The sequence below is a fragment of the Lactuca serriola genome, chromosome 3, assembly GCF_051521515.1.
Source record: "Lactuca serriola cultivar US96UC23 chromosome 3, Lser_US96UC23_V15, whole genome shotgun sequence".
NCBI lineage: Eukaryota > Viridiplantae > Streptophyta > Magnoliopsida > Asterales > Asteraceae > Lactuca > Lactuca serriola.
In genome coordinates this window covers 219,454,687-219,468,967 of record NC_136410.1, presented here as the reverse complement: position 1 = coordinate 219,468,967, position 14,281 = coordinate 219,454,687, and the positions used below count along the sequence as shown (strand labels likewise).

The window sequence follows — 14,281 nt, the reverse complement described above, 5'->3', positions numbered from 1 at the left end:
TCAACTTCGATTCTTGAATAATCCACATCACATCTGCTTCTATTGTAACAAAAGATTCCCCTTTTATGTGGAAAAGGCCCGTATCAATAATTATGATTTTACGTATGGACAATTCCTCAATATCTTGTTCATTCGCAACAAAATATTCTCTTTGTGCGTCGGTAAAAAAAACATGCTTTTTGGGGGAGAGATACTATTTCAGCAATCGAGTCACAGGTGAAATTTGCACTACTTGGTGAAATAGGTTCTTTTATAATCAATTTAAAACCATCTGCTAGAGGTTGTAACAATCCAAATGATCCCACTACATCAGGACCCTTTCGACGTTGCACAAAAGCCATTACTTTACGTTCAGCTAGCACTAAAAAGGCTACTCCTAGTAGAAGTGGTAGAATTATTCCAAGTATTTCAGCTGGAACTGCTATGTACATTTTCTATTTTCTATTCACTCATGATCTGGCCTAGTCGACCCGATCATGATATTTCACTCATGATCTGTCCTGGTCGACCCAATCATGATATTGAAGGATGGGACCTTTTCTCGAAAAAGAAAGAAGATTCTATTTCTTCTTCCAAGCCCTTCTTAGAAGATGCAGTCAATAAGCTCTCACTTATCTTCTTCATTTACGAAAATAGATAGATAAGAAAAGATGTCAGCCTCTCTTTTCTCGCAGAACACTCACATAATGGGGCTATTTGAATTGGAAGACAACGACAAAAGTGAAAGAAGGAGGTCTATTTCGTTGATCGATGTCAATGGACCAAGAAATAAAATTGTTCCATTATTACCAACAGAATAGAACAAATATGAACCCTTGCGTTGAAATAATCCACTAAAGAGGGGGTCCATAACATAGTCATAGTATATTTCCAATGCAATAAAGTTACGTAGTGTCTTTTTTCTTTCATAAAGGGGTATTTCCATGGGTTTGCCTTGGTATCGTGTTCATACCGTTGTATTGAATGATCCCGGACGGTTGCTTTCTGTTTATATAATGCATACAACTTTGGTTGCTGGTTGGGCCGGTTCTATGGCCCTGTATGAATTAGTTTTTTGATCCTTCTGACCGACTCTCGCCATATGAAAGCGATACTCTAACCGCTGAGTCAAGTAGGTCAAGCTGAGTCAAGTCAGAGAAAATAGACCCTTATAAGTATAAGAGAAAGCCGTGCAACCAAAGTTCCCCGAAAAACCTTGCTTATCTATCTTTAGAAAGAGGATAGAGACAAAGATAACTAGATCAATGTCTTCCGTCTTCGTCTGCTAGAACCTTCAAGGAAGATGCAAAAGGCAGTACAGATGATAAGAGCATCTTTGCGTCTTCTCGTCTGGATCTATATAGGGGATCGAATGCATTTGAACTCCTTCTATCTAGCGCTCTCAAGCTGAGGTAACTCGAAGCTTTGAATGGCTCCTGCCTAGCTTCCTTCCAGTGATTAGAGTCTTCTGTTTGCTGTTTCACCCCTTCTCTTTTCTTTTTCACAAATAAGAAGTTTCGTATTGAATTCGGATATTAGAAGGATTACCATATAGAACACAAAATTTCTCCGCCTATTCTTTCTAGTCGAGCCTCTCGGTCTGTCATTATACCCTGAGAGGTAGAAAGAATTACAATCCCCATCCCACCTAAAATTCTAGGAATTCCTTGATAATTAGAATAGATTCGTAGACCCGGACGACTGATCCGTTTTAAATTTAAAAGATTTCTATAAGTCCTTTTCCTATTCTGTCTATGCCGTAGGGTTAAAACCAAAAAAGATTTTGTTGTTTTCTCGATGTTTTCTCACGTTTTCGATAAAACCCTCTCTCCCACCTAGGTCCCCGGCTTTGCTTTCTTGTCCGGAATAGAACCAGCTTGAGTTCCGAGGACAGAAGCCTTTTTTTCTGGTTGGCTAGTTGGTTTTCATCTGCCGGAAGAACACCAAAGAAGCGTCTTCGCAGAGCCTCCTAGTCAAGACCCGGAAGGTTCACTGTTGTTGTAACCATAACCATCGGAATCGGGCTTGTGAAGGAGAGGCAATAGCAGCCCTCTCTGAAACTTAAAGATCCTACTCACGTTCACTTTAAGAGGTGGTTTAAGGAGTTTATAGGTTAGCATCAAGGTATGTAGTTTTCCCTGCTTGAAAAGATAGCGCTTACAAACTCCCTGAATGGGCTTTCCTTCTTCTCAAAGAGGTAGCCTGAGAGTAGGTCCTTGTAAGGTGAGTGGAAAGAAGTGACTCGACCGATAGGTTTCTTATCTTGAAAAAGTCTTAAAAAGAAGAGATTTCTCTGTTATGTTAAATAAACGAGTTTGCTTCTTTATTCTTAGTTTACTCTTAGTAGATTCATTGAATAACTTCTAGTCTTTTTCTATTCTATTTTTATATAAAAGAGTTCCAAGTACCATAGCATTGCTAGTTCAAACTAAGATTATAAAACCTTCAATATAGTTGAATCGTTAGATGAATGTTCCCGGTATTGACAATCTTTCATAGGAAGAGCTGTCATCTCTATCTTCCATCATCCATTCCCTGTAATCAGTCCTAGGATCCAAGGCACTAATGCTAAGGCTCAGATTCATACCCAGAAGAGACTAGACTGCTATTAAGCGGTTAAGGTAGAAGATCTCAAATCATTAGCATATCTAAGTCCCAAAGTTGGTTTGGAGGGATTTTAAGGCTCAAAAACCCAATTTATTTGAGTTTACGGCCCAAGCATGCTCCAGGGCCATAAACTCATGAAGATGGTCCTAAACAAAGTCTAAACACGAATTTGAAGGTTAATGATGCTATACTATGAGTTAAGGAAGTTACCTTAAAGATTTGAAGCCTTAAATCAATGTTTTTGGACTTAGATCTTTGGATTAAGGAGAGAGGTTAGAGAGAGAGTAGTGAGAGAGAGCAAAAGCTTCAAATGGGAGCTTAGACCACTTTAATAGTGTTCAAGATTTGGACACGGTGGAATTCTACCCGATACCAACGTTAGACGTGGCTTTTGGTCACACCCGATCAAGTTGCCATAATCTGACGAGAACGATTCTAAAAAATTTTCAAATCAATAATTTGGGCCAATTTCATGAGTTCCTGAGGGGTTTGGACACTCATTAGATTATAATAATCATATAAGTTTGAATAACTTAGCCTAAAAACGAAACCGGAACGAATTGCTAAAAACGGGTCTTACGGGCAAATTGGGTCTCGGCGATGGATAACTTCGGATTGTTACAAACGCTATGGGATTTCTTGGTGTCTAGGTTGGCCGACAAGTCTGTTTGTCTTTGTGCTTGTGTTTACGTGTTTGTATTTTTTATAGGTGTATGCAAGCTTATGGGTAAGGGTGATTATATTAACCGGAAAACCTAACTGAACCATTTTAACCAAACCATTAGTAAAAGACCAAACCATATGGTTTGATTATGATTTTACTCAAAAACTAAATCATTATAAACCGAACAGAACCAATAATATTAATACTGTTTTTAATATAACATAATTTTAAATATATGGTATATAATTATATTGGAAATAATTTTGAGTTCTATCCATATCCATACAATTAAATATACACAATCATTCAATTTTTATAACAAATAGGCTGTGTTTTTCAATTTTTATAGAATTTTTTTTTATGTCATCTTTGACCATTTTTTATTGAAATTTATATGTAATTTACAAAGATGAAATCCAATTATGCAGTGTGGAAGTTGCAATTCGTAGATAGTAACACCTCGGTTAAAGCAACCACATTATGAAAATTAGCCACAGTGCAAACATAGATTGGATTTTTTATATCTAATTTACATGTACTTGTACCCTTTTACACATAATGACAAGAGTAAAAATAAAAAGGCAGAAAAGAATACACATAATGACAAGAGTAAAAATAAAAAGGCAGAAAAGAAGATGAATGTACAAACAACTTTTCACCATCAAAAAAATGTTACCCAAGTAACAAATAACTGTTCCAACACGAAGAAGAAAAAAAAAACAATAGCAAGCCACAAGGGTATATTTTATCCTGAATGGGACATTTTTTGACCCGTATAATGATTGATGATAATAAGACTAAAACTACAAACAAACAAACAAACAAGCAAACAAACAAACAAACATCAAGCAATCAATCAATCACAAGTAAAAATAAAGAAGACAAGACATGCATGCTCGCTCTCCCGTAGCATAGGAATTCCTTCGAGTGTTGACCAGTGGAGGGAGGCCAACCAAAGAATTAGGGGAGAGGGGAGGGGACAAAAAGCAAAATTTGAATAAATACATGATGAATCTGAATAAATGACAACCAAAGAATCAGGATGAGGCAGCTGATGCAGTGGCAGCCTTCTCCAGCTTCTCTTTCTGGATGTCTAATCTTCTCTGATCAGCATGCTGAGCAACACCATTTGCTAGTGCCTGATACCGGAAGTCAAGTGTCTGCGACAGCCTCTGGAACCTCATTTGGTCTGATGCTTGCAGGGCTGTACAGGGGAATTACAATTTATATAACTCTAACAAATCTTTCAACTTTTTCCTCTTGTCAATAAATTTTTACAATATTTTTTGCCAACATATTCAATATTAACAATTATCTTCTTCAAAACAAACCCTGTTGAAAGTTTAATTGTTTTTTACTTGTATTTTTTGGTCCAAGGCAACTGCTATTTATCTTTTACTTTAAGCAACTGAAAATCAATTGCTTTATACAAATAAGAAACAAAAATCCAAATTTTTTAGCTCCAGTTTCAGTTTTAGGAAAAAAAAATACCTTTTGCAGTATCCATAAAGAAAACAAATGGATCGACTTCATCAATAGGTGATTGCAAATCCTCGTCATCGCTGAAGTCATCATCAGAGTCATCATCGTCATCATCAGCTGGGCGGAATGATCTCGCCTGAGTACATACACCCAGATAGATTTACTCTTGATTCTTTTTTTTTCTCTATTATAAATAAATAAATAAATACACAAATATTTGAGACAAACAAAACCTAACCTGTGCACCCAATCTCTGGAGTCTCAAGCTATCGGCTTCATCACCATCCTCTGCATCGACTCCCATGTCCCCATCATCATCTTCATCATCATCATCGGTTTCCAAACCATCATCCATGTCATCATCATCTTCTTCAGGATCTTCCTTTGCAGCTTCTGACCGTAAATAAAATTTTAAAATAAATAAATAAATCAGAAGGTATAATATAAATGATAAAAAGCCTGTTTGAGATGCACACAGAGCATGAGATAAAAGAAGCAAGTGAAACCTGCTACTTGGTCCTTGTAAGCAACAAGCAGCTCAAGCGTTGCCTTGAAAACACGCTCCAAGAACTCGCCTGGCAACTGATCCGGAGGAAGTGTAAGAAGAGATGTTAGACCCAAACAGCACACTTTCTTATCATGTTCCCTGAAACGCATAATAAATAATATCATATCATCTATTCTATTCTATTGCATCATAAGAAGAAACAGGAAGCAAAGGAACATGCTTGAAACTAACCTCTTAAAGTTGGCACGCACACCACTCTTTTTCGTTTGTTGCAACATCTGGAACCAAAGATTGAAAACTTCTATAGCCACACCCATTTGATGCAATATGTTGAGAGTCAACGGGGCGTTATAGTAAAGTGCATCAGCAATCTGCATAAATAATAACACCATCTTCATCTTGTGTTTAAAAGTAATATGATAACAACTAACAAGAGGTCTTTTAGCATGAAAAAATGAACAAGATCAACTTCTACTTCTTCAATGTATGTTATGTTTCTTCCTAAAACAAATATAGCAAAGACTATATATAATCGGGTAGATTTATGGCTTAATAATTAATTTGAACAATAAAAGTAGGCTGCTATTTTATTTTTTTTTGAAAGATGTTACTTACAACTTGCACCAGAAGGCATTTCAAGTATGGTCGCTCTGCTACACGCAAACGCTCAACCGTGATTTCGATATAGAATTTAACCCAGTGGTCCACCTGGCCCCTGCAGTTCTGGAACACTACTTCAATAAGCTTAGGTGCAGGTTCAATGTCGTTGTCCTCCAAGTTTTTATCTCTCATTATCTGCCAAGAAGAACAAATTAGACAAAAAATTTCAACTGCAAGTTTCATGCCCAAACCAGCTGTATGTCTCTATGAGAGAGGATAGAAGGAATTTAATTGCCAAATAAAGCCAGAGAAGGTATATATCATATCTCCATAAGTAACTAACTGCTAACAAGGATCTTGGTTCATATTCTCACTAAATATATGTCTGGAAAAGTATCTAGGTACTTTTCCAATGAGCCATTGATTATGTTCGAGGTTTGTTACATAAGACTTCTTAAATGGAAGATTTATGCAAGCGACAATCATGGAAGAAAAAACTACTTTCATCAAGAAAACATGAAGAAGGTAGTTTAATTGTATGTAAATATAATAACGCAAACCTGCTAAATTAGGATCAATAAGTTCCCTAAAGAGTTAAAAGTAGCCAAAATTAGGATTTAGAGTAAACTTAAATCCTAAAAACAAACGACAAAGCCTCATATCATAGTCAGGGAGCCTTTAAAAAAATATGTTCAATATAACATACATTTGAAAGCACATTCCACAAACTTTGTTGGTAGTCCGGCTCCTTGCATGTCAGATAATGCACTGTACTCCTCGATATGTAGTTATCCAGTGGGACTAGGATATCTGCACCATAAAACAAAATGGCAAAAGAACCAAAAGAGATGAGAATTCCTTTGTGAGGAACAAAAAAGAAATGAAAATTCCAATTCATATTAAAATTATATAGATGAAAAAGGTGTGTTCTCCAAGATACAACTTATAAAATATGGTATGAAATAAAGTAACATAAAATGATGCATGGAATACAATACAACCAGAAAATGTTGTTGTATTATCCAACAATATTTAGGTTGAGAGAAAATGAACATACTTGGGAAAAAATCAATAGCCCAATCAGCAAGAGCTTCTGTCAGCAATGGCCAAAGACTCCACATATCCAAGGATATTGTTGGTGAGAAAAAGGTCATGTATGATACAATTTCCAAAACTTCTTCGAAAACATCTGGCAATAGAACTTGTAAAGTAAGCACTAAGCAGATCTTAGATAAATGCATCATTTAATGAATCAGGTGGTAAATAGCCGTTCAAAAAAATCAGGTGTTAAAATAGAATTCGCAAAAAAATGTGTGTAGGGTTAGTGGATTTCTCCTCCTAAAGAAGGGCTCAACTTTTAACCCCTTTCCCTATATATGCCATACTTGGGAGTTCCATTTATTACTATAAACTATTCTCATAAATTATAATTATTTGGCATTGAATATTATTCTTGTAATGAATGGATTGGAATCTCTGAAAGGAATTGGGATCTGTGGAATCAGAATCTGTCATGTGTTTGGTACATAAGAGATGGAACAGGATTCAAATGTTTTTGAATGGAGTGGAATCATATATTTCAACTCTGTCGAAATCCCCAAGCCAAAAAAGTGTTAGTGGCACATTTGGTTTGTAGAATTTTTCTGTAAGGAATGGAATCAACCAAATGAATTGGAAACTGATGGAATAAGAAAGGAAGAAAAGAGGCGGAAGGACCCCTACGAATGGTGGAATCCATCTAACATGGAATTTGAAGATACAATTAACCTTGCAAGCAAAAACAGAATGGAATGGAATCATCTCAAATTCCAATTCCATCGGAATCGTCAAACCTAACAAGCACTGCTAAGCATGTTTGGGGGATGGTGATGTATGTAAAACTCATGGCTAATAAATAAAAAAGGGAATAAAGTTTCCGAGGTAGTGAAATCTGAAAAATAGGGTAAATTTAATATTTACCTTGCCCATCAGTCGTAAGCATCCGACGCATTATTGGTAGTAGAATTGGCTCAATGTGAGCAAAAATGTGAGGGAGCCTGCTCACTGATTCAAGAATGGTACTAATGGCACGTAAACAACCCGCAGCTGCCAAAGCACCAGGATCATCCGCTTCATCATCAGCTTCTGAAGTATTGATACACTTCCAAAATGCAGCAGCCTGAAGTATCACATTCACATCAAAAAGTTAAAAAGTTATAATGGGAAGGAGCAACTGCGCCACTTCACATTTTCAATTGGAAAAAATAATCACCAGACTCTGGCACAAGCCAATAGCATAGGGTGCCATCTCCTCTCCAAACTTGTCAACAATTGTCTCAAGTGTAAACACCAGATCCTCGTTTTCAACTTCATCCATTAGCTTGAAAAAATCTGAAAACAATCCATGTGTAACCCATGAATCAGTACAACTTTTTCTGCATATATATGACTATGTAGCAACGTGCTTCCATTTATTTATTTATTATAACATATCCTACTTTCATATCTTTTTAGTACATACAGGATTCTACTTCCAATCTTTCTGTTATGAGCATCTCCAATGGAAGGTTATTTTATAGCTTATTGCTATTTCAACAAGTCTTTGTTGACCATTGGAATGGAAAATGTTTTTTGGTATTTTATCCAACCACTTTAGTCATTTTTTAAACTTTGAAATCTATTTTGTTAAATATACAAAATAAAATTGAACATTTTTTGTATTAGATGATCGATATCAAATGACATGTGTTCAAAAACAACAAATTAGATAAGGGGTCTTTAAACAACATTTCAAATAGATGCAGATACACATGTAATTGTTATAAATAAATAAATAAATAAATAAAAATAAAAATAAAAAAAAGTTTTGCATTGGAGATGATATGTAAAGATAGGTTTTTTTTTAAATAAAGTTGGTGAAAACATTATGAGGCAAAAATAAGAAAGAAAGGTCAACTACCGTGGATGCTCTAAGACATTTTACTTTATATGATTTACCTAATTATCGCATTGTACATTCAATATTTATCTTATCAGGAAATACAAAATCTATCCAATTATAGCAGTGAAAAGTGAAAGGTACAATGCTGTAATGGAAAGAAACAAAAGTAGGATACCATCAAGTAGCTGTGGAAGAATTGGCCTGATTTCACTAAGATCTGCAAAGTAGATAAATATTTTCCAGGCTTATCAAATTCTATATGTGTGAAAGAAAGAAACCACAATATAAAAGAAGATCAAGTAGTTGTGCACTTTACCTTTGCAGGATTCAACAAAAGAACGCAATGCAAAAACAGAATCAACACGAACTGGAAGCTCAGGGTCACGCATCCCAGCAACAACACTTTGTAGTGCTTTGCGGAAATTATTTGGGTCAGAGAAACTTATATGGGCATATTGTCCTGCGACCCACGCAGCCTAACATTTGAAAATAATGTCTTAGATTTAAAGTTTCCACCAAATAGGGATACAACAAGATAATGACCATCAATCAACACACACACACACACAACATTGAATAACTTTTTTTACATTATATAGTTCAAAAAATTTGTTATATATCTGTTTCTTGTTTTTATACATAAAAAACAATGTTGCTTCATTTCTATGACAGTTTATGTTTCTGCTTTTATTGTTTATTAGTAATATAATATAATGAAGAGGAAATGAAAGGAAACAAAAAATAGAAAATAAAGTATCACCTTTGCTCTGAGATGACCAACAGGACTGGCAAACTCAGGGAAAACATGCTGCACTAACATGGGTTCAAGCTCGGATTTATATGGTTCAGTCTGTTTCAATTTATCACACAGCGCTCCAATAGCAAGAAGTGCCCCATCCTTTTGTCGATAAGGCTTGAACTCAATTGAAGCCTCTTCATATCTAACCAACCAGTCACAAAGTAGGACGATGATTGTTGGGACAAATTAACATGTTGTTTATGAAATAGCCAGAAGATTGGTATGTATACCTCTTAAAAATCTCCACAATAAATAATATGAACTTTTGAAGGTTCTCTTTTCCACGTTTTCTTACCAGTTCGCTCACAAAGTCCATTGCTGCGGTCCTGGGACTGTATAGGTCTTCAATAATATCTGCAGAAAAGTATGGTTGATAAATAGATAGATATATCTTTAGATTAGAATGAGAGTCAAAAACTAACTCACCATAACCCTTCCTCACATACTCATGTGGATCTTCCTCCCAAAGGGCTTGATCATTGTCATTGAAGCACATAAGTGGAAAGATTATCTCAAACAGAACAACATCAAGTCTTGGTTGGAGCAGATTGTACATCGTAGTCTTGGAAAGACTGACGGACAAAAAAAAAGGAAAAACAAAATATGATAAGAAAAGGAAAGGAAAGTATTAAATGGATCATTACATGAAACAGACCTGTTGCTCAAGTATTGCAAAATAAGGTTGGAAACTCTGTCAGGTAAATAGTCACCCATACGCAGCGCATTCAACAAGTTGAGATGACATTCCAAAATTTTTCCCGCATAGTTCTTCTGGAAGTGTTGTGCAAAAGCTTTGTTCTCTGGGTTTTGCAGTTTTAAATCTCCAAACCTGAGAAAAAAAATAAAAAGTAAAAAGTAAGAAGACAATTAAAAATTATAATTAAAAAAAAAAAAAACATCTGAATGTGACTGAGTCCTCACCGGGTATAGAGGCGGTTTAATATATGGACTGTCCACTTCTTTACCTTCCACCATCCCCATGACTTGCGGAGCTCTGGATCCGCTGGTTGGCCCTCTGATGGAACGGGTCGCTCCAACATATTTAGGAATAGAACCATCCAAGCATTGAACACATTTGGGTCAAACAATTTCTTCGGAATCTCCAGCTGAAAGTCAACAGAAAAAAAAAAAAAAAACATTTAATACCAAATTGTGTCATCTTATAGCAGCCTAATGCCGATATAGTAACTCACTCACATATATGGACGACCAGAATATTTTGCAAATGAGTTTAATCAAATCTGCTACTTCAATTGATGGGTTTCCTATCTGAACAAGCCTGCTGAATATATTTAGCAAATGAGGAAACGTCTCCTCCACAACATGGTAGATTGGAGTCCTCTCCTCATCTGACTTGAACCTATAATTATAAATACCAATCAGAATAAAATGGGTTGAATTGCTTATAACTTATAATGTAAAATGATGCAAATGATCCATCTTCACTGTTCAAAACAACATAGCTCTGTAGACTCAGATAGACAAGGATAAATAATATCCAAGATTATTCCTTTTTCATCTCAGAAACTAAGCATATAAATAATGATACCTGGTATGCACATTTAGTTGATTATGAATTATACATATTATATACTCATTTATCACAACATAGTAAGAAAAAGGTAACTAAAATTTTGTTACCTGCTTTAGTTATATATGATATAAACTGTCAAACACAATCATAATTCTGTAATTTGGGACAAGGTAAGCATTGATTTGTTTTTCATGAAAGAGAACAGCTAAACTGCAGTTCAACAAGTTAAAATGCCAGTTAATGCCATATCAACAGATATCTGCATGTATCAATGTTCTTACGTCATGTGAATTTAGTATCACTATGTTTGGGTCTGAAACTATAAGAAATCTAATTTTGGTGTGGCACATATTAATGGCATTAAAATGTTTTAATTCGTACCAAAACAATCCTAAGTACTTGTAGTTTGACTAATATAACTAACGGAAGCAACACCAGACAGAAAGATCAGTTATGACAGTCTAAGGCAAAGAGATATAGAATATCAGCATCATCATTATCAAAATTAAACTTATAAAGTAACTTCATCAATCATCTTCAGCATCAGCAGCTTAAGTAAAAATACAGCTTCTAATTCTGGTCTATCAAGCAAAAAGTTAAAGTTATTATTAGAACATAGAGTGGATGTGGCACATAAATAAGGTACTTACTCATATTTTCTAGAAAGGATTCTAAGCACAAAAAGAGCTCCATAAACTTGCTGGTCTTGCAGATTATGTGTCACCCAATGCAAAAGACCTGGCCATTGTTCAGGATAATCGGCATGTATAATTGTCTTGAGACACTCACCCAACTGTGCCCTGTAATCAATTATAACAATTGTACTCATAACGAATGAACAGCAACAGATGCAAACACTCAAGGAACCATGCTTACCTCAACAATGGAGGAAGTTGTGCTACAAATACAAGGATGTTCTGCCTTACCAAGTCTTTATCACTTGGCAAAATCTTGGATTGTTCGTCTACAATGGCATAAGTTTTACTTATAAAGTTTGAAATACACAAATAACTTCAACAACATATACATCCTTTCAGTGAGAACTTGATGACAGTTGTATACTTGCATGGGATTTTAACCACTACTACATGGGTACTGATGTTATGTATGGGGATGTTGGATGTATATTGATTGAAATTTTTATATCTAAAAACGATATTCAGCTGCTATAGATATTTGAATTAAATATTACGCAAAAAGGTGATTTACCTGGATCATGGGGTGACCAATTTTTTGCTATGAAGTTTTTAAAATGAATACTGGCAACCTGCCGCACAGCCATATCACAATTTCCATCTACAATGATCTGCAGCATCCTCACCAAATGCTGAGGAGTATACTGGTACTGAAAAGCAAATAGTTTTATCAAAAAATTAAATGATGAACTCAACTCAAAAAGCAACTAAAAACTTGAAATAGAAATTGTATCAACGCCTAGTCCTGCACAAATTATTCAATTAATATCCAAACCGAAACATACCCCACCTATGCAAATTTTGCGATTTTTCATCAAAAACGTATTATATAAACGGAATTATGATTATTGCATCAACAGCAAATCAAGTACAACAGCAACAATTGTGAATCCTCATCCGTTTCAAACATAATCAATCGATAACATTCGTAATCAGAAGCAATATACCTGATTGAGGCTCGCTTCAGCAGCTGTCCGTTCTGCTGGATTGGGGCTAAGTGCTGCTTGCAAAACTATAGCAAGATTTGGAAGATCCATCTTTTACTCTCCTTACGTATCAAAATCCGATGACTGAATCAATAATCCTCAGAGAACTGGTAGTTAACTGGTGATGTCCTCTAGGGTTTACATAAAGCTTGGAAGATGGAGAAGAGAATGATGGCTGGCAAGTGGCAACATAGAAAAAAATAGTATGTATTTAAATCATTAGGGTTTAGAGAAACAACAGCAAGCCGAGTAAATTTTTGGGTTGTTTAACGACCATGGTTGAATGGCATAGGCGCGTCGCGTCCCCCCTCGGCGTCCATTTTATTTGTTTACTATGTTACATTGTCTAAAAAGTAAAAACCCTATCACTTCTATTAATTGTGAAAATTGATTTGGGTACATTTCTAAAAAAAATAAGGTGAAAGCTAAATGAAGTTGCTGGTGATGTAGTGTTAACTAGGAGGTGATCCCTACAGTACTTTTTCTTTTCATGATTAGGTTTTGTTTGAATTGAACTTTGTTGATAAATATTTGTTTTAAAATTTTGGGTTAGGCACATATGGTTTTGGTCTATGTGGACTGTGATGTTATATTGGGGTAAAGTTTGGATAGTTAACTGTTTGTTTGTGGACAACGTATTTGTTCATTGATTTTGATTTTTTGGTTTCTTGTATGTTGTTTTTTGATCTGAGGTTTCTCTTCATCCATAACCATTATGTCATGTCCATCAATAAATGGTTCTAATGTGGAGTAGAAAACTGATTTTTAACATTGTATTACATATCATGCAATCCTTAATAAGAGTGCTTTAGGGTTTGAACCCTATTTAAACATCATTATCTCTTCAAGACATTTTCCTTCATCAACCTCCATCTCCCAAATCATCCCTTGTTAACCTTAATCCATTGTGTGAGTATTTTGAGCTTAAAAGTGTGCTTTTGGTGATCTTGAAGGAAGAAGAAAAAAATGGAATCAACTTGGAAGCTCAGCGCATCTTGGATCCGGAAGTATCTTGCCCTCAAACATCATTTGAAGATATAAAGCTTGAATCTTGATGTGTTATTTGCTTAGATCTTGTGAGTCTAGAGGTTGTATGCATTTTTGGTCCCGTAGTTTTAGTCTAATGGAGTATGAGCTACTCCAGGTCCTTGAAATAAGATTTATCATCCTTAGCTTCTGGAGTAGCTCATACTCTCAAGCATGGCTTAAAGGACCATAAAAAGCATAAAAATAAGCCCTGACTAGATCTATCAAAAGAACCATCAAGTTAAGAGTTTTATACCTCCAAAAGCTTTCCAAGTTGGAGATGATTTTGGATCCACAAGCTCTAGCCACACCAAGAGTTCTTCTTCCTTCAAGATCACCAAAAACACCCTCAAAGTTCGCTTCCAAGCTCAAAACACTCAAAAGGCAATTAGGGTTTCATTCTTAGGGTTTGGAGATGTGGAGGTTGGTCATAAGAAAGTTCATGAGCAACTTAAGGTGTTTAAATAGGGCATAAACCCTG

General features: G+C 35.5%; 1 protein-coding gene across 2 annotated transcripts; it reads right to left on the bottom strand.

Annotated features, from left to right (window-relative positions):
• Positions 1-3,890: 3,890 nt before the first annotated feature.
• Positions 3,891-13,010, bottom strand: LOC145093596 (importin beta-like SAD2). 2 transcript variants are annotated; one of them, XM_079031785.1, is made up of 22 exons: positions 12,736-13,010; positions 12,303-12,438; positions 11,970-12,057; positions 11,744-11,893; positions 10,757-10,919; positions 10,481-10,665; positions 10,215-10,388; positions 9,986-10,131; positions 9,790-9,913; positions 9,521-9,701; positions 9,077-9,236; positions 8,936-8,977; positions 8,092-8,210; positions 7,800-7,998; positions 6,898-7,029; positions 6,547-6,650; positions 5,856-6,035; positions 5,472-5,611; positions 5,239-5,378; positions 4,971-5,122; positions 4,742-4,868; positions 3,891-4,454 (listed from the first exon to the last, which is right to left on the bottom strand). In XM_079031785.1, the coding sequence occupies exons 1-22, from the start codon at positions 12,823-12,825 to the stop codon at positions 4,288-4,290; spliced, it is 3,099 nt and encodes a 1,032-aa protein (XP_078887911.1). In that variant the 5' UTR covers positions 12,826-13,010; the 3' UTR covers positions 3,891-4,287. The 2 variants fall into 2 exon arrangements, with proteins under 2 accessions (XP_078887911.1, XP_078887910.1); XM_079031784.1 differs by having other exon boundaries at positions 4,971-5,125; positions 12,736-13,009.
• Positions 13,011-14,281: the final 1,271 nt, after the last annotated feature.